The 20,226-nt window shown below is 47.3% G+C and overlaps 1 protein-coding gene across 2 annotated transcripts in view; it reads right to left on the bottom strand.

The window, feature by feature from the left end:
• AR (androgen receptor) overlaps nt 1-20,226 on the bottom strand; it is a 50,147-nt gene that overhangs the window by 17,548 nt on the left and 12,373 nt on the right. For both annotated transcript variants that reach the window (XM_031045555.2, XM_034063916.1), the window contains one exon: nt 8,995-9,146. In XM_031045555.2, coding sequence (XP_030901415.2) covers nt 8,995-9,146 — 152 coding nt within the window. The remainder of the gene's footprint in view (nt 1-8,994; nt 9,147-20,226) is intronic.

Genomic DNA, 20,226 nt, shown 5'->3' with positions numbered 1-20,226 from the left:
ACCTTTCCTCTTGTTTAGAGAGTAGACCTTAGAGTTCCGTATTTCTGCTTGGGTTGTTTTGGGGTTTTTTTCTGCCTTATTTGCTAGATGTGCCAGGAATGAATTTTCCTTCCTGACTCATTTTTCATTGGTTTTCTTGTCAAGTCTAAACTGGATGAGAATTTATTTGACATTTGGTTCATTCAGTATTTGATTTGGTCTTCACACCACTCCAAACTAAACCAACCTCAGTAATTAACAGAGCTGTGCACCTCACACTCTGTGGATGCCTGCGAAGTGATTGGAAATCATTCTATATCCAGCTTAACCCTTATTCATCATCCTGCAAGAGTTTGCTTTCTGTATTCTCATAGGAGTAACTTTTCAGAGTCATTAGAGATCGATTAAGAAGATAAGGTTGAATCTAACCACTTGATGTGACAGCTTTGTTGACAAGAGGTGCACCTATTTTGGTGCACCGATTTAACAACTCCCCACCTCCCACATACAATTGCACCTACTGAAGATACTGGAATCAGAAAAAGTGGCAAGTTTTTAGCAACCCAGCACCACAGACCTCACTGGCACTGTCTGTTGCTTCCCCATGGGCCTTCTGAGCAGTGAGGTTTCCTGCACTGGTGGAAAGAAAGAGCCCAGAGAAGGTCCCACCACTCCTTCACCAGCACCACCAGACGCCCTCCTGCAGCCTCTCACCATTGGGTCGCAGGGAAGCCGGTATGAAGCTCAGTGTGTCATGAAGCCCTTCGCACACTGTGTGCGCACAGGACTACACCAAAGGGCTGCAAAAATATCATACTTTTGCAATTCTCAGAATCATCCCCATTAAAAGCTGATCATTACACCACCTCCAAGGCCTTAGCTGTTCAGACTGCAGACATAAGAGTTCATTACCTGCAGCACGTGATACCTTGCTAAATCCTTTTAACACCATTCTCATCAGCACCTCTTCTTATCCCCCTACCCTTCCTCATTACCAGTGTTAAGGACACTTAGAGAAGCCTCAGAAGCAGTGATGACACCAAACCCCAGAGAACACAAGCACCATTCTTCCTTTCAACAGTTCATTGAGGAGGATGACTAATAAACAACTTCAGCTGAAACTGGGTTACTTGAAGTTATTTTTATGCTGCAGGAAACAAGTGCTGAGGCCACACTCTCTCCACTCAACCTCTTTATGCGTATTTATCAAACAAGAATGGACATCCGCCTTTCACAGGCATAGGCATGAGGAGCTGTAAGGTGATTTTGCTCTCCTTCCTCCCCAGCTGCATTGTAGGATTCCAGCCTTGTGAACAGCTTCTAACACTGGGATACTCTAAACCCTATCAAAACCACCACGAGTATAGAATGGCTGGGGTTGAGAGTACCAAAAAGGCTCAGCCCACAGGGAGCAATGCAGTATCTGGCCAAGGCCATCAGACTGTTATAAGCAGTGCTGCCTGGGGAGCATCTGCACAACCCACCTGCTCTACCTTCATCTTGCAGCTCCTGCTCCTATCCCTATCTCACCTCCCTGAATTACAGCAGTCTTGCACCAATAATAGCTCAAATCTCTTAAAAGGTCAAACCTCACTCATTAATGGCTTTAGTAAGGGAAGGCAGCACTGTCTCTGCCTGAGTCATAGAATCATGAAATAGTTCAGGTTGGAAGGGACCCCAAGATCATCCAGTTCCAACCCCCCTCACACTAAACCATATCACTCAAGGCTTCATCCAACCTGGCCTTGAACACTGCCAGGGTTGGAGCATTCACAACCTCTCTGGGCAACCCATTCCAGTACCTCACCACCCTAACAGGAAAGAATTTCCTACTTATATCCAGTCTAAACCTCTGCTGTTTTAAGTTTCAACCCATTACCCCTTGTCCTGTCACTACAGTCCCTAATGAATAGTCCCTCCCCAGCATCCCTGTAGGGCCCCTTCAGATACTGGAAGGCTGCTGTGAGGTCTCCACGCAGCCTTCTCTTCTCCAGGCTGAACAGCCCCAACTTTCTCAGCCTGTCTCCATACAGGAGCTGCTCCAGTCCCTGATCATCCTCGTGGCCTCCTCTGGACTTGTTCCAACAGTTCCATGTCCTTTTTATGTTGAGGACAGCAGAACTGCACACAATGCTCCAGGTGAGGTCTCACAAGAGCAGAGTAGAGGGGGAGGATCACCTCCTTTGACCTGCTGGTCACGCTCCTTTTGATGCAGCCCAGGATACGGCTGCTTTCTGGGCTGTGAGTGCACACTGAAGCCAACTCATGTTCATTTTCTCATTGACCAACACCCCCAAGTCCTTCTCTGCAGGGCTGCTCTGAATTTCCTTTTTGCCCAGCCTGTAGCTGTGCCTGGGATTGCTCCGACACAGGGTCAGGCACAGCTCTATCTAATTCCCCTCCCAAGAGAAGGAACATCCACCAGCCCCATCCCCTTTTTTCCCCCAAGCTCTGGGCAGCCTACCGACATGAGCTCGTCCCCACCCCACTTTGTCCTCCCAGGCACCCACAGGTACCCATGGGAGGGGAGGAGATTTAAGACCCAGGTGCCAGCCTTGCTCAATGAGGCAGCCACGTTGTTCCCATCAGGTCTTCAGCAGCATCCACCACCTTTGGCACTGGAAGGGACATGAGAGTGAATGATCCCCCACCCACAAGACCCGGCAGTGTGCCTGGTGCCTGCGGCCCTTCTGGATCACTGTGCACAAAATAAGCACCCTAGAAGAGTGTCTATGACAACTTCACTTCCCTGCCGCTGGGCTCAGCTGAGTGCAAGTTTTTAAGTCACAGTCAACAACTCACCCCACAGTCATAGCACAGTGACTTTGCTGAAATGGCAAGGGCCTGGCTGCTGCTTCACAAAATAAACCCTTTGGTGCAGAAACCAATTTTCTGTTACCTGTATATGCAGAGCCTAGTACAGTTTATTTTAAGCTGTTAGCCATTAACAAAAAGGGAAACCTTCATGCAGTGGCTATTCATGAATCTGCTTCTGCCTAGCAGGAGAATAAGCTATTTGATCATCTTGTTCTAATCCCTAGGGATGTAGCGAAACCTGGCCCCTCATCACTGCTGTCCCCAGCTGTGGATATGGCTCGTGAAATAAACCCATGGTCTGGGAGAGGGACCACACCATGTCACTGCTACAGCAAAGCCAAGCAGTCCTGAACTGCCTGTGCTCATCCCATCGACCACAGAGAGCCGTGAAAGCCGGACACTCATCACCCCCGGTATGAGCTGACATCAGTCATCTGATAGCACAGATACAGACTGACAGCATCTCTGATGGTTATCCCAGAGACAGCCTCCATCCACACCAGTGTATGCTGTCCCTTCTCTCCAGGCTGGGAACATGCACCACTTGCACAGCCATGCACATCCCTGTAGACCTGAACACAGCAGGAACAGGCAGAGAAGACAGCGCTATTGGCTGCAACAGCCCAGAGAACAAAGGAGGGTTGCTGGGACACAGAGGGGTTCCATCTGTCTTAAATAACTTCTTATACACAGACTTGATTTTAATTTCAGGATAATTTACTCTCTTCATTTAAGAACAAGCCAGGACATTTTGCAATCAGCTGTTCTACATTTAAAGATAAATGCACTGGTTTTTCTTTCATTAACACTGGAATGATTTTTTTTCCTCCTTTTCTTCCCTGCAAACAACAGAGATGCTTTCTCATAGCACTCCAAAGCAGAGGCTCTAGCTTTGCAAACCTGTAGTACAGGTCTAAACTTCAAACATACTCTCCTATTTCACAAAGCAGTTCTGCTCTTGGCAAAGCCAGTCACTCAGATTGTACTTACAATGAGGGTGCTGGCAAGGTGTGAGTCTTTATATAACTACCCAGTTGATGACACTGCAGATGTGTGCCCAGAGAAGACCCTTGTCCTTCCCTGCCTACCCAGATGCTGTTTGACACGCATGTAGGTGAGGAGTTACAAAGGTACTTAGCACCCCTCTCCCATGCTAGACCAGAACAGAGCCCTAGAAGATCAGTCTGCGCAACAGTGGATCTTGCAGGCTTGCTGCAGTCTCCCTTCCACTGCACACCACAGGTACACTGGTGTACCAGTGCCTCCTCACTGGGACAACCCTGACACCTTGGGCTCCCCCAGGCAGGAGGATGCTTCTGCCATTACCAAGTCCTCCTCCTCACCCACTACAGCTTCAACAAACATCAGGAGCAGAGGCGATAAGCAGTTCTCCAGTCTCAACTAAGAACAGAGATTTATGAGGAAAGATCAGTGATTCAGTCCAGAAGTTACTTAACTAAAAGCCTGTTGCCACATGAGGCATTGTGCCTCGAGTAGCTTTCTCCTCCAGAAAACAAAGTAATCTGTGCAAACATCTGGAGTAGGATTTAAGATTGCAAATGTGAAAACCCATTAAATGCCATTTGGAAGAGACACATATCCTCATACTTCAGGTCATAAACCAGATCTAACTGTTGAAGGGTAAGACCAACCTTCCTGAGAATGTGAATCTCTCAGGATCTCAGGTAACCACAGGGTCCCTAACGCTCTTCGGTAAGACCTCTGGTCCCTATCACTGTCACCAGCTGGGCTGTGGCCAGAGCTGAGCCTGGGGCTTTAGGGGAGTGGCCACTCTGAAGTTCCTATGTGATGCAACAATAAGAATTAATCACAGAGAGCACACCTATGCAGCTCTCAGGAATCAACATTAAACTGTCATTTAATAAACTATCTTTGCAAAGTTGTTTTCCTAATAGTCACCTGCATTTACCAGAGGTCTAAAGAGAGCAAAAGGAAAACATCCAGCCCCAGACACAGAGCAGGCAGCAGACTGTGCTGGGAGGGCCTGAATTGTCATGGGTTTGCTTGTTCCACTTTCTGCTCTTCCCACCGATTTTTAAGGCAAATAATACCCACAGGGTGGTGAGAAGCCTGCCCTGAAGCAGGAGCATGTCAGTGCCACAGCACCAGCAAATCTTTTGCAGATCTGACACTTCTGCATACTGACAGATCTGCCACAAGAAAGAGAAAAAGCAACTCAAAACATGGTGTTGGTCTTGGAAAACACTTCACTTTAACTTGTCATCGTGAAAACTGACAAGAAACATGAGTTAGCCAGAGACATTCCCCTGGTGCAAGGCTGATCTTCAGCAGGTCAGGGTGTAGAACAATAATCCATATGGAGAGTGACTGAAAGGGAACCAGAACAGACTGCACAGCAGTCTGGCTGTTAGCCCTCCAGGAAATTTGCCAAATACTGTGTTGGGTTTTTTTGCATTTAGCTCTCTGCTATATAAAGTCAATCCCATCTGAGACATCCCAGCTCTGTGCTGCCAAGAACACTGCGGAGAAGCAGCTCTCAACTGGCCAAGGTTGCTATCAGACCTCACGCAACCCTGGAGGGATGAAGAAGGGCTACGATTTTTGAGGGATGGATGCAGGCGACTTAGAAATTACTCCCTTCCTGCATGGGATGGGACAACAGCAACACCTGAACTGACATCAAATTTGGAAGTATGTTGCTCTTGATGGATTATCTAGTTTCAGGGACAAGTGTGGTATCACGAGAACCAGACCCTAATGTCTGTAACTCATCTGAGCCATCCTAACCATGCAAAGTGCTGCCCTGTGTGCAAAGTCTGTGGTGAGATGGATGCACTTTTTGCTTACCAAACCTTTGTTATTGTGGGAGAAAGAGGAATCAGAAGTAGTCCTCCTCCCTTTCAGCAGCCCCAACCCTCTGTATCCCTCAGCACTTGGACACCAGAATGGGGTGAGAGCAAGGGAGAGGCAAATACCAGGTTTGACAACAAAACCGAGGCTGCCCACCTCACAAGGGAGGAATTCCTTATCAAAGCCGAAGAATCTGCAGGGTGCATTTTAGCGCTGCCCTACACATAACCTGGACATCTTGAGAGAAGTCAAGAGAGCTGACAGAGGGAGATCAAGAAAATCCTCATGTCTTTTCTGCTAACTCTTCCAGCATCTTTCTGGAAGAACCGGTTGGATCTGAACCTGCAAAAATCCTCAAATCTGTCAAACATTTGATCAAAGCAGGAGTGATTTGCTCTGCTGGAAACCATACAAATCCCTCAGCATGTTCCAAAAGGGAAGAGAAATCAACGTCATAACTTTCACTTTTAAAAAAATCTTTTCCCTTTCTAATCCCTTAGAAGGTATTGAATATCTATAAAACCTTCTTAAATACCCCCTAAATTACTACCAAATAAGTTCAATATTATAGTAGGTGAAGAATACGATAAAAGAAACGCTATGTGTTTAGCTATTCTCCATTCTCCTCAAGGTGATTGTTTGTGCTGCTCTTCCATTCCTACTCCATTGCTTCTACCCATCAGAAGCTGCTGTCTTGCACCAGCAATAGGAAGATAATAGAGGCAGGAGAAAAGGTTTCTCTTCTCACTTTCAGAAAGCTTTCTGATTTACTAAGAAGTGTCCAAAGACAAACTATAAGGGATTCAGAAATTAATTTTACGGACTTTAAAACATCAGAACACACTGAAATGCTGTGTGGTTGATCTGCTGGAGGGAAGGAATGCCATCCAGAGAGACCTTGACACGCTTGAGAGATAGGCTAATGCCAGCCTCATGAAGTTCAACAAAGTAAGTGCAAGGTCCTACACCTGGGTCAGAGCAATCCCAGGCACAGCTACAGGTTGGGCAGAGAAGTGATTCAGAGCAGCCCTGCAGAGAAGGACTTGGAGGTGTTGGTCAATGAGAAAATTAACATGACCTGACTTTAGTGTGCACTTGAGCCCAGAAACCAACTGTATCCTGGGCTGCCTCAGAAGAAGCGTGACCAGGGGGTTAAAGGAAGTGATCCTGCCCCTCTACTCTGCTCTCATGAGGCCTCACTTTGTGTGAGTATTGGTGTCCTCAACATAAAAAGGACATGGAACTGTTGGAGCATGTCCAGAAGAGGACCATAGGACTACCAGGGGGCTTGAGCACCTCCTGTATGAAGATATGCTGAGAAAGCTGGGGCCATTCAGCCTGGAAAAGAGAAGCTGTGCAGCAACATTATAGCAGCCTTCCAGTATCTCAAGGATGCCAGAGAGAGACTCTTCATTAGGGACTGTAGTGCATTTAATGCACTACAGGTAATAGGTAAAAGGTAATGCATTTAAACTTAATCAGGGGAAGCTCAGGTTAGATATAAAGAAGTAGTTCTTATTGCTGTGAGGGTGGTGAGGCACTGACACAGAGCTGGTGCCCAAAGAACTGGTAAATGCTCCATCCCTGGCAGTATTTATGGCCAGGTTTGACAGAGCCTTGGGCAACATGGTCTAGTGTGCAGTATCCCTCCTCATGGCAGGGGGGTTGGAACTGTATGATCATAAGGTCCTTTCTAACCCAAATCATCCTATGATTCTATGAAGTATCAGCCTTCACCCCACACCAGCCAGAGCCTACTCCGGGGTTGGAGAAGAAAGAGCAGCACGCTGGGACTCACCAACTGACACAGGGCATTTCATCAGCAGTTTTTCTGACAGAGAGCCAAGACTCCACTTACTATAAATCAACAATAACTGCCTGACTCAAACAAGCATCTGTTATTTACTCTGGCTGTGCAAGCCAGTTCATTTGGCCTTACACAGAATTGGTGTATAGCAAAGAGACATATCTGTAAATTATTTACTTGGGAAAAACATGCCAAACTTATTATCTATGATTTGACAGTCCCATTATGGTAACAGGATGCTGTTGTACTCTACGGCACAGCCCTGATTCTTTCCTGAACTAGTGCTGACAAGTTCACTTCTGGCATGCATGATGAAGGAGGGAAAAGAGACTCTGAAAACGCACAGGATAATGCTAGAATTACCTGAGATGCAGTGTTCTGACACTACCAGGGGAGCACCCATCAGTGTGGGAACTCCACTTGACACAAGGATGACATTAAGCACAGGAGGGGAATGTCACAGGGAGATGAACCAGAGACAGAAGCCTCCCACCCCCATTGCTGGTCACCAGCCGGGAGCTGCGCTCCCTCCTCTCCCAGGCATGCCAGCACCTCTACCAACAACTGCCAATGCTGTGTGCATGTGGTGTGCTGAACAATTTATGTTAGCACCAAGGAAGAATGATGATTTGTATTGGTTCATTAGGAAACAAGTCAGATGGCACATTACATTTCTGGACAGTTAGGCTCCCACAACAGAGACTCTCTCTCTGTTGCCAGGGAATCATAACTGTTAACTGCACTTAGAAACCAGGTACTGCTGACCCACAGCACAAGGAAATAGTTGGGCTAGATACTTCTAGATGTAATTACCAAGGAAAGACAACGCAAAGATCTTGCTGTTGAGAGGGAACATGTGGGTTCACACATATCTCTGGAGAGCCTGGCACTAGAGAACTGGACAGGGAAAAGTTGCTTTCTTAAGAGGCAGGGAGAAGCATCACGGACGCCAAGGACAAAGCACTGCTCTTAATGGGCAGACGGTTCTGCTATTTTGTGAGTATCAAGAGAACTGACTCTCTAAAAGGGATACAAGAGAGGAAAAGCATCCCCTAAATTTGGAGTTGTGGGCCTCAGATAGTAGGAGGGCTGATGGGAACTTAGCGCACACTTGCATATGAAGAGAAGTAGGAACTGACTGCTCCAGGGTCTCACAAAGATAACCGGGCATTGAAAAGGACTGTGTTTTGGCAAACTGGCTTGCACACTTTTTGAAGGCAGCCTGTAATGGGAAAGACAAACACAGGACAAAGGAATTTATCCCTGAATTTTCTCCTTTACTAGTTTAAGGGACCTTAGAAAGCCTCTGCACTTTGTTTCCACCACTCTTGCCTCAGTCCTTTTGACCTGGCAGGCTGTTCAAGGCAAGGCTGCTGAACTTCTTTCAACCAGAGGAGAACGTATCGTGATACTGCAAATGCCTCCAGCATCTAAATGTTAATAACCTGGCTGCTGATAACAAGAACTCATTATTAGCAGCATCTGACTCTCCAGCTACTGAGGTAGAGAAAGACAACAGCTGGAAGTGGAAGTGATTTTCCCTCCTCCGTCTGCATTACCTTCAGCCGCCCGTTTGAAGAAGACTTTGCAGCTACCACAAGTGAGGGCTCCATAATGGCACCCAGATGCTTCATCCCCACAGATCAGGCAAGTCTTCTGAGGTGGAAAGTAATAGTCAATGGGCAAGACATGTTCATGGCCAGTCTCCAACCTGCAGCATAAAATAGAAAGAAAACAAAAGAAAGGGTCAGCAAATGGGGTCAGGACAAGCCAAGGGTAAGCAGAGTGGATGGTGCTTGTGAGAATTATATGGTAAAACTATGGTAAACCCCAATGTTTCAGGGATGGGACAAAGCCAAGCAGTGATCAGAAAGGGGACAATCAACAGCTAAGCCAAACCTCACTTTGACCATGCAGAAAACCATGCTGGGGTGCCCCTATGTACAATATGTGACAAAGTACAGACACAGTGACAGCAGAGCCTAGAAAGAGAAGACAATTAGGACTGGCTGTTGTAGTGATTATGTAATTTTGACTGCAACAGTGATGCCAGTACATCAAAAAAGGACTCTCAATGCTCATTAAGCTACATGAACCCATTTCATTAAGGTCAGTGTTACCACTTCACTAGAGATTAATTTATCCATTTGATTCTTAATTTAAACAGATGTTCCCAAGCTGTCAAACCCCCTTAAGCTCTTCTTTTCTACCTATTTCCTCTTCTTTCAGATCTACCTGTTGCCATCCCTCCTCTCCAAACATGTATTCCTCATGCTTGCTCCCATCTGCATGCCTAAACCCTTCCCTCTTGGCTGCTCCTTGTCCCACCACCTCCTTCCTGATGCGCATTGCCACCCACTTGTTTGATCAGATCCATGGAGAAGATGCTTTTCTGGAAAGCATGGCAGCAGGAGAGGTGCTTAGAATCACAAGTCAACACACACCCAGGCAGGCTGGGGAGCAACAGCATTTTAGGTTATTTGCTGAAGCTCCCTTTGTCTCAAAACACCAGATGAGGCAATTAGCTTCTAACAGTCAATGGGTCACCGCAACTTGTTGGTCAAAATTAGACCTGCTTTTTGTTTCTAGTGTTGTTTGACTGCTTGCAGGTGAGTTCTTAGTAATCAAATTAAAAGTGAATGTGACAAAGCTGGGACTTCTCAGAAAAAAATCTTTATAGTCAGAAAAGCCCAAGCCTCATTTGGGCCAACAGTATGAATAAACCCAAACCCACTGAAACAGAAAACAGCCCTGGCAGAGATGGCAGCCAGAACCCACATCATGAAGTCTTGCAAGGGATCAAGCACCACCACAAACCCCAGGGCAAGGGAACACTGTCCTGATGTGAAGCACTTCTTTTCGTGGCCAGTGCCTTTCCACACCCTGCAGGCAGCTTAGTCCATGAGGAAATGACACAAGCAAGGGGAGATCTCACACACTGAAAGAGCAGCTGCAGGGTCCAGGTTTAAATATGTGTTTTCTCTGTGCTAGCCACCAGCTTTTCTACTGGGGTTTCCACCTTCGCGGTGAGCTAAAATGCACAGCACCTCCACCCTGTGCTTGCCAGGATCCCTCCCCTACCTCTCCACCTCCTCTTCCCTATCTTGTTTCACTACTACACAACCACAGGGAGATCCTGCAATGCGCACTCGCATATGCAGCAGTCCTGAGGATATTGGGACTTAACACAAATTAGAGTGAAATAGCTTTAAGAGAGTGAAATAGCTTTTAAGGAGAACTGTGACAAGGACAATGATACACCTGTGTAAGAGCAGCTGCCTTGTTATCATCTTTTGCTCAGATATATTAATTATGGGAATAAGAGCAGCTTCTTCAGCCCAGACTATCTATACCCTTTTCTTCCGCTTCCTAAAAGACATAAACTTAACTGAGGAGAGAGAGGTTTTAAATGAGAAAACGTGCTTCCTCAAGAACAGATGAGGAACTACTATTCAGCTGGTTTAAATCATACCACAGGCTGAAAAATACTTCCCAGTGCAGACAAGACTTAAGGGACTGCTGCTGTTGCTACATGAACAACTAGCTGGGATGCTCAATCTCAACCAAAGACCAGTGCCATTACCAGAGTACTTGTGCAGTTTGCCCCTCACGCAGGTCAGAGCTCTTTGCTGAAGTATTTCTAAGCCCCTCACACCATGAGAGTAAAGTGCAAAATGGGACAATTATTGGTGAGATAAAGACCCAGGCTCATCACTCTCCTCCGATCTTGCTGTCAAGTGTGTCTTTCAGGACTGCTGCCACCTTCTGTTCTTCACAAGAGACCTATGTAGATCCTACCTACCTACCTAAATTGTAGGTTAATAACTGGAACAGCAATTTTATCCTCTGTTCTTGAGGCAAGAAACATTTTGGGCAATTTCTCATCTTTTTAGCTGCATCAATCAGAATCAGTGACTCATCTGTAGATGCTTCTCAACTGTCTTTCCTTGACAAATCTCAATTTTCCCAGGCTTCTCTTGAACTACTGATTAAATGGAGAAGATACAGTTGGCTGCAGCATGGCTGCCATAGCTAAGTCCTGATGCAACTAACATCTCCATGTCTCACCCTCCATTTCCTCTGGGCGCAATCCCACTGGCCTGCCCCCAGCAGTGCCCTGGGCATCCTGCTTCCCCCTGCAGCATGGCTGCACGAGCACCCAGTGCAGCACAGCCTTGGCATCAGCCCAGGGGCTACCACAGAGCAGATGTTATTATGAAAGAACTAGGAGCTGATATAAAAACTTTGAATCATAGAATGGTTTGGGCTGGAAGAGATCTTAAAGCTCATCCAGTTCCAGCCCCTGCCACGGGCAGGGACACATTCCACTAGAGAAGGTTGCTCCAAGCCCCATCCAGCCCAGCCTTGAACACTGCCAGGGATGGAGGAGCCATAGCTTCTCTGGGCGCCCTGTGCCAGTGCCTCACCACCTTCATACTGAAGAACTTCTTAATACCTAACCTAAATTTCCCCTCTGTCAGCTTAAAGCCATTTCCCCTTGTCCTGTCCCTACATGCCCTTGTAAGAAGTCCCTCTCCAGATTTCTTCTTGGCCCCTTTAGGTACTTATCCAGCCCTTTAGGTATTTCTCCAGCAATCTTTTAGATCCCAGCAGAACCAAATCTTTCCTCTAATGACCTGTTACCTTTTTTCTCCTCTCTATGCAATGAGAAATCTGAAAAGGTTATGTTTTTTTCCATAGACCTTCCATGCTGTGCTTTCCCTATTCTTTGCACTATGTATTTCAGACAGGAAATGAGAAAAAGTGACTCTCACAGGAGTAGCTGTTATGATGACAGAAGCAGGACCCCCAGAAGACCCTGGTGTATTTTTGAGGCTTAATTATTTAAAGCTGCAAAACAGATTAGCCATTAAGGTCTGAGTGGCTTTTTAAACAGCTTTTTAAACAGCTGTTTCTGCATGAGATGAGTTGTGCAAGTACAAATATACCTTCATGCTCGTGCGTGTCTAGTGGACCTATATGCCTGTACCTACAACGGGTGCTGGGCTGGGCATCCCAGAGGTGCTCAGGCTCTTCCACAAACCCACATGTGCTTGGCCACACTTGCCCCAGCTGCCCCTTTACATGTGGAAACCAAAGGGAGCTGGTGACCCCAGAGGTTAATCCTGGCTGGGAGACAGCCTCCTCCAGGTATAACACTCCCACCATCAGGCTTAGCATCAGGCAGCCCCAGCATCCCACTGCACTAGGACACTGGCGCTTCAGCATCCAGGGAGTGGTTCAGTTGTAGGCTGAGCTATGCAGCATCCTCACTATTCCCAGCTCTATCCAGAACCTTTACTACCAGCAGCTGCTGTCCAGAGAGTGGAAGGATGTGCCCAGGGATGCCCTTGATTTTAAGAAGTTGCCAATTAACCTTTTCTTTTTTATTTTTTGAGTGAAGAAAAACTGATGTAAGAAAAAACCCCATAAAATGTGAGCAACTCAGAGTGAGCTGTGATAATGGTACCCTTCAATGATCTGTTTTCCAGTTTCTAGGAGACTTTTCAAGGGTGTTAACAAAACACATAGGTAATAACATTGCAATGAGCCAAAAAGCATGGCTTACAGGGATCTTGGGGGCATATGGCACGGCAGCTTTCTGGGCAGAGCTCAGACATCCACCTGCATGGGGGTCCCAGGGACCAGCACCATTTGCAGCTCCTGCACTCCATGCAAGTGTAGGGGAGCACCTTGCAAGAGATGGGCTGCTCAAAAGCTTTTCTCCCAGTGAATTTTTCACTCTATCAGTACCTGCTGATTGCATCCACCCCACAAAGTCACCAGGAACACTGAGACCCGGCAAAACAAAGCCTTGAGCACCTCGTGGAATGCTCCAGAATGCATGACTGTAGTTTGCATACTGTATGGCAAGTGTTACAGTGCCTCAGAAACCCAAAGCAAAGAGATAGTGCGGCACGGGCAGACACAACTGCTGCAGCAGTGACGTTGGGCAGAGATTCCAGCCATGACGCACAGCTTGAAGGCCAAGGTCAGTTCTGCTCATAGTGGAGCATGGTGCTTTTCAGGGGAGAGAACAATAAAACCCTCGATATCTCTCTTCTGGCTATAGAAAGAGAATTTATTGTCCTTTCAGAAGGGTTCTCTGAGGAAACTGAGAGTCTATGGAGCTCGTGCCACATGCAAATATTGCTACAGAATAGGAACTATGATTCTGCAGGTTTTTTGTCAAGAATTACTTTCACTGTACAGTCCAGACTTCACAACACACCCAGAAAAACAAGGGCAATCGTGGGTAAAAGAGAAGCCAACCACTTTTTATAACCCACAAAGAAAGTTTCCACCTTGACAATACAGAGCACACTCTACCCAAGAGGAGCCAAGGCACAATTGCCCTCCCCTGACAACTTCCAACTTATAAGAGACCACAAAAAAGTGTGTGTGCAGTTTTACCTGCATAGTTTCTGCAGTCTACACACACCTGACTGAATAAGATTAACTTGTTAATCAATTCACCATGGTAATATAATACAATACATATTCCTTATGCTGTTTTCCATCAGTCTGGCATATCGGAACAAACACAATTAGCACCTCCTTCGCTCTTCAATTTGACTACATTTTTCATGTTAAAATTATGCAGAGTTGCACCAGACAGAACTGAAATGCTGCAGCACTATTCTTGACACGGCTGTGCCTCGGCAGCTGGTACAACCTCCTTGTGGCATCAGCTCACTTTCTGACCAGCTCAGGTTGGAGCATCCCTGATCAGGATTTGCCTGCCCACACACAGTGGCTGCCACACACCCCAGCTCATCCCATCCCAGCGCAGCCCACCATCACCTGGGAATCCCCAGGGTAGAGCACTGTTGGTCATGCACCTTGCCCTTCAGGGAAAGTGTCTGCACCTTCACAACATTGTACCTAAAAATCTGTCTGTCCATAATGCTCAAGAAGATGCTGAGCCATGAACTGAATCAGCACTTGCACACAAACTCAGAAACCTGCACAGTCACTTCGAAACCTGCACAGTCACTTCAAAACCTGCCATTTCTGAGATACTGTGATGTTATCAGTTGTAAACACTGCCTTTAAAATGGCATTGTTTGTGCACCACATTTTCAAACAAAGTATTAAAAATAATGTGCTTTCCATCAGTAATGTTGTGTGGCTCATGCCTGGAGCCATGGATTCATGGGGTCATGGTCTATGAATCACAGCAAGGTGCAAGACCCACCCTTAGATAAAAGCTCAACTGTTTGCTTCAGGCAAGGATCTCCCATCACCTTGCATGGTCCTGTTTCACTGCCACTAGCTTCAGCCAGAACTGAACTGACCCTTCAACTCACAGCCACTAAGCCACACTGATTCTGATAATAAGGCCTGCATGGAAACTTTAAAGTGTTCCGTGTGTTAAAATCCTTTGAGCAGTTTAATCTATAAACATGCAGCCTTGTACACTGAATTTATGTCCTTTTCCTAAACAGTCCTTGAATATGTTTCTAAACTGGCCATGCCTTGTTTTCATGTATAACTGCCGGAGGCAAAGGCAAGATAGCATCTCTGAGAGAGCAGAGAACAGTTCAGTGTGAACAACAGGGACATGTCTGTGGTAAACATACATGGGAACTTGATCTTCATCAGATTTAAATAAATATTAGCAGATGACAGTGGGTTTTCGAATGCCCCAGGCAATGAGGGCCGGCAGAACTAGCATGGCCTGGGAAGAAGGTCCTCCCAACACCAGCACTCCTGCTGAGAAGGCACCAGGGACAGCAGCAGCAGGCAGCAGTTCAAAGGCTGCTTCCCAACCCAGGGGAACAAATAACTGTGCAAACAAGCACAGCTGCACACATCCATTCTCAAATCTTCCAAATTAAATTACCTTTTTTTTTCCTTTTCAAATACTCTGTGTGCTCTTTCTGACAGTTTATTTTTGGGTCCCAGGCACATCCTGAAGCCCCACCTCTCCTTTCTTGTTTTGCTTTCCTCTGCTGCACAAGAAGGTGGCTCCAGCCTGGAGCTGCACAGAAACTGGCTGCCCTTGGCCCATGGAGCAGCTTTTGCCACAGCATCCAGGGGACTATTGCCAAACTGCCACCCAACCAGCCAAGCCACCACACATCTATTAACAGGATGGATGCTAGAAGCTGCAACACAACCCAAACCACTGGGGAGTCTCCCAGTTTTAATGACCATCACTAACTCTCAGCTTCCAGTCATCCCTAAGAAGCAGAGAATGAGGCTGAAAAGGTGAAAGGAGGCAGGTATGCAAATGCAAAGCAACCCTGCAGCCTCTGCATCACACCGGTAGCCTCTGACAGGCTGCTGCCTGCATTTTGTATGCAGAACCAAGACCAAAACTTCTCCCTCCAAACCAAATCTCCAGCTGACAAATCAGCTTAGGGAAGATGAAGCAGTTGATTTCTTCAGACAGAGGAGGTGTTTACAAAGAGATGGCACAACCGTATTGCAAGGTTGCTTAAGATGGGAACTCACCTAATTATGAAGAATAAAAGGGACAAGAAGCAAAACAGGAGTAATGCAAGCAGGCTTCAGCCCTGAGGAGCACCCCGAGGTCATTGCTGTACGCCAGATTGTCCTGGCGACTGCAGAGACACCAGGAGTCTCCAAGGACAAGACCTTGATGTCCTCGGTGCACAGACAGCCCAGCACATTTCCCAAGTGAAATAGCCTGTCCTGACTAATATATTTTAGTTAGTTTAACCCACACCATAATCTTCCCTTCTCAAATCCATCTCTGCTGGCAAAAACAAAACATGCCTATAAAGAAAATCACAAAATAAGGAGTTACTCTTGATCCATAAATTTCATGCTCCAAGAAACACCGCCATGGTGCCAGCCAGGGAGTGCTGGCTTACAGTCACTCAGGAAGCACCTGGCTGTGGCTGTACTTGGCAGGATAACGCAGGCGTGTAGTACAACATACCAACAACAGTCTGCTTTTCTAGAAGATATTTATCTTTCCCTCTGGAAAACTAAGCATGATGATATTTATTAAACACACAGGAAAAGATGATGGGAGTTCCTTGGTGACTCCTCACAATGCTCAGTCTGTGGTGCAGATCTCCAGAGGCAACAGAACATTTCCCTGCCTGAGCCAGTTCAACTCCCCCAGCCAGAGCCACCGTCATCACCCCATGAGTGCTGGAGCTGTGAAGGGACATTGGAGGCTGCCAAAGCTATGGCTGGCCATGGCAACAGCACAGCTCCTTGCAAGTCAGATGACACCCATGCAGCACTCCCTGGGCAGGAGGGGTCCTGCCAGGAGGTATCCTGTCCTCTTCCAGGGCTTGCCAAGGCTGCACAATCACGGAGATCAACATAACTGGGGCTGAAGACCAGTGCTCCTCTCTCCGCACATCCTGCATGTTCAGATTCATAGAATCATAGAATGATTTGGGTTGGAAGGGACCTTCAAAGGTCATCCCGTCCAAACGCCTTGATTAATGTTTCTTTTGTTTTTGTCGGACACAGATCTTAATGCCTGCACTGCATTTGTAAATCAGAGAAGTAGCCCCTGCTCACAAAGCCTTTGTAGAACAATAGCTGCTCTGAGACTTTTCACAGGCAGGGAACAGGACCAAGGGGAGGCTTGCAGAGGCCCCATGGTTGCCCAACACACATAGACCTGTGTCCAGTGATGGGGCACAGCCAGAGCACCTCGAGCCATTTGGTCCCTGAGGCAGGGACCAGAGGAACTCATCTTCAGCTGTGCCCTGGAGGAGAGCACCTGCTGGAACAAGGCTCCTAGCTGGACTGCTGAAGGATGTCAGGATTTACTTCCAGGCTGATATTTAAAACACATAATATTTTCCCCACTTTATTTGGCAGTGGAAATACTGCTATAAAAACTGGAGCCTCAAGTTCTGCATATTTATTTCTCTACTGGATGAAGCTTGAGTTGAAAACAGGCAGATGACAGACAACCAAGAAATCTAGCATGGAAAAATGAGAAGACCACAAAATACCACTAAGATCGGAGGCACCCAACTGGGAAGGCACACCATCAGAGACCTGCCAGCACAGGCAGTAAATCAAAAGGAAGCATCACTGCCTTTCAGAGGACCACTGCTGCTGTTTCTCCCACCTCCCCATTGCAGGTGAATGAGCACCCTCCTCTTCTTCCTCCTCCCAGCAAAGCACAGCAGCTCTGGGGATGGATGGGGGAGAAAGAAACAGAAACATCCAGCTCAGAGAGTGGCTCCTGCCTCCCACCCTTTGTCCTGCAGCACCCGGTACTGCAGCAGGATGCCGGGACTCACCACAGTGGCTCAACCATTCATGCCCGCTCTTGTGCCATGCCCCACCGCTGACAAAGCTGCAGGCAGTAGCTGAGAGCCTGCAATGGGGGTTTTGGGCTGGTCTCAGTAGGAACTTCAACTGGTCCCATAACTTACTGGCACAGCTGGGTTTATTTTTAGGCATGTTTATACCAAGACTGAATCTTTGCAGAGACCCAGCTGCAGGGGCCTAAAAATGCTTTTCCTTATTATGTCTGGAAGTGGGCAGAAGCTCTATCTCCAAAATTTCTCTTCATCTCTGCTGGCAAACCACTTGTTTTCTAGAGGAGACTTCACAACTTACGCAATATCATCTACCCACACCCTCAAAGGAGTTCATACTTTGAGTCATCTCATAAGGAGTAAACACAGAAATTATAACAAAGGTTTCACATATCTATGGTCTTCTTGGCACTCTTAGGCCTGATCTCAACAACAGAGCAACACAGAGGCAAATTCCTCAGCATTCTGCAGCACCTGGCCAACATCCACCCATGAGGCTGGACAGGATGAGCAGTGAGCTGTCCTGGCACCAATGCTGGCAGCACACTCAGCGAACACAGGGCATCCCAGCCTGGCACGGACAGGGACACAGTGCCTTGATGGTGGTGCACCCTTTTAGAGACACAAGGCACAGACAAGCCTGACGTGTCATTCTGGGAGTTGAAAGCACTCTTGGGAGAGTGAGGGCAGAACCCTGCAGCAGCATCTCTTAGCTTCTCTCAGGGGACTCTCATGCATAGGATGTACTCCTGAAACCACAGACAGACACTGAAGTTTGCAGACATGCCAGCCCTGCAGGGCTGCAATGCTCTCAGAATGCTGAGGTGCTTGTGCAATCACTTAGGAGCCTGGCACCTTCTGCTTCACCTCTGCCTCGCTCCTCTGAGCAGGCAAAGGACAAAGCAGCCTGAAATCGTTTTCTTTTAAGCCCTCCTGCAAACCAAATCACAGATGCCACATCTAATTTTAGGCCTCCTAGCCTTGAGAGCATTCTTTTGATTCTCTTTTTAAGCAAGCAGCAAAAGAGTCATCTTGGGACAAAGCTGCCAAAGCAGCCAAGCACCCACCTTAACCCAAAGTCTTGGGAAGCCAGAGGGTATGGGGAAGGCAGAGTCCTATCTTCTCCATCAGCCAGGAGCAAACAGATCACCATGATCCCAGGGGATCCCACAGGACACACGGAACCCCCTTCGTCAGCTGAGAAGCAGCACACAGAGGGACTGGCCCACTGCCCTACTAACCTCAGGCTGCCACCTTACCCCTGCCAGCATATGGACGACTATTCCAACTCAGGCCATAATTCAACTGTTTAAGCCCCAGTGTGGCAAAACAGAGGGTGAGCTGAACAAAGGGAGAACTGCTGCCCCAAGGCCCTTCTCAGCTGCTACCCTCAGCCCAGTCTCATCTGACCCTCAGCACATCTACAAGGGGAGGATGCTGCATGTGCAGGTGCCCCAGCACTTCCCCACTTGTCTCCCCCTTCAAAGCCATCCTCTGAAACGGCCAAGAAACAAGGATCTGGTATTTGGTACAGGCTCTGCTGTAAACAAGACAGGGAAAATTTCCCTGTGATGCTATTATTTTTTTTTCCTAATCATTTAAAGATGTTCTCGGGTACTTGGGAGCAGACTGGGACATAACACATCTACATTTCTTTTCATGTGGAAAATCATATTATCAGGGAAAGACTTTTCAACCACAGTGAGCACATAAAAACTAAGCAAATAACTGAAAGCCAAAAACCTACATTCATGTGAAAAGGCTAATCTATTTGGGACAACCCCAGATTATCTGAACCATACAAGCACACACAGGGACAAAGCCTGGAGTCAGCCAAGGAGGGGACATGGCCCTTGCAGGACCCACAGCTCCAGGCTTCGGACCTGAGCTGGACATGTCCCACCTAGACCTGCCTAGCTGCATGGAGCTGGTGCTTCCAGACAGCAGGGGAAGGGAGAGGAACCTGGAGGGTTAGTTCTCAATGTTCTGTCTGAGCAGTGAGAAGAAGTGATGCTGATTTCATCCCAAGTCCCATGATGCCCATGCACAGAGACTCACAGAGACCCCTCCAGCTAGGGGAACCCACAGCAGGACTCCTTCCCACAGAGGGTACGGTGCCAAGCACCCATTTCTCCACATCTCCCCCACAGAAGGTGTCTGCAGACAGATTGCTGCAGGCACCAGGGCAAGGAATGGAGATGTTATTTACACAAGAAGATGATAGGCATACAAAACCCACATGCTGTGTCAGCAGGCAGAAGGGACACATGCCCACAAACGCACACACATGATCCAAGAAAGAACGTAGATCATCCAAATATTCACACATAGGACCTCATTTTCCAGTTAAGGCACCTAATTGCCATCCAGATGAAAGCAACTAACCTGATTCACACTTAAGTTACTTTTCTCCCCTTCTCTCTTTTATGAGGGAAGAGGAGCTGCCGAGAGAGGCCGTCCAACCCTCCCCAATGGCACGTCAGAAACGTGTGGATGCTGCTGCCCATTCCAGATAGACTGGGA

Source organism: Melopsittacus undulatus, chromosome 6 (assembly GCF_012275295.1).
Source record: "Melopsittacus undulatus isolate bMelUnd1 chromosome 6, bMelUnd1.mat.Z, whole genome shotgun sequence".
NCBI classification, from domain to species: Eukaryota; Metazoa; Chordata; class Aves; order Psittaciformes; family Psittaculidae; genus Melopsittacus; species Melopsittacus undulatus.
The sequence above is the reverse complement of the archived record's forward strand: the minus strand, read 5'-3'. Positions and strand labels throughout refer to the sequence as shown.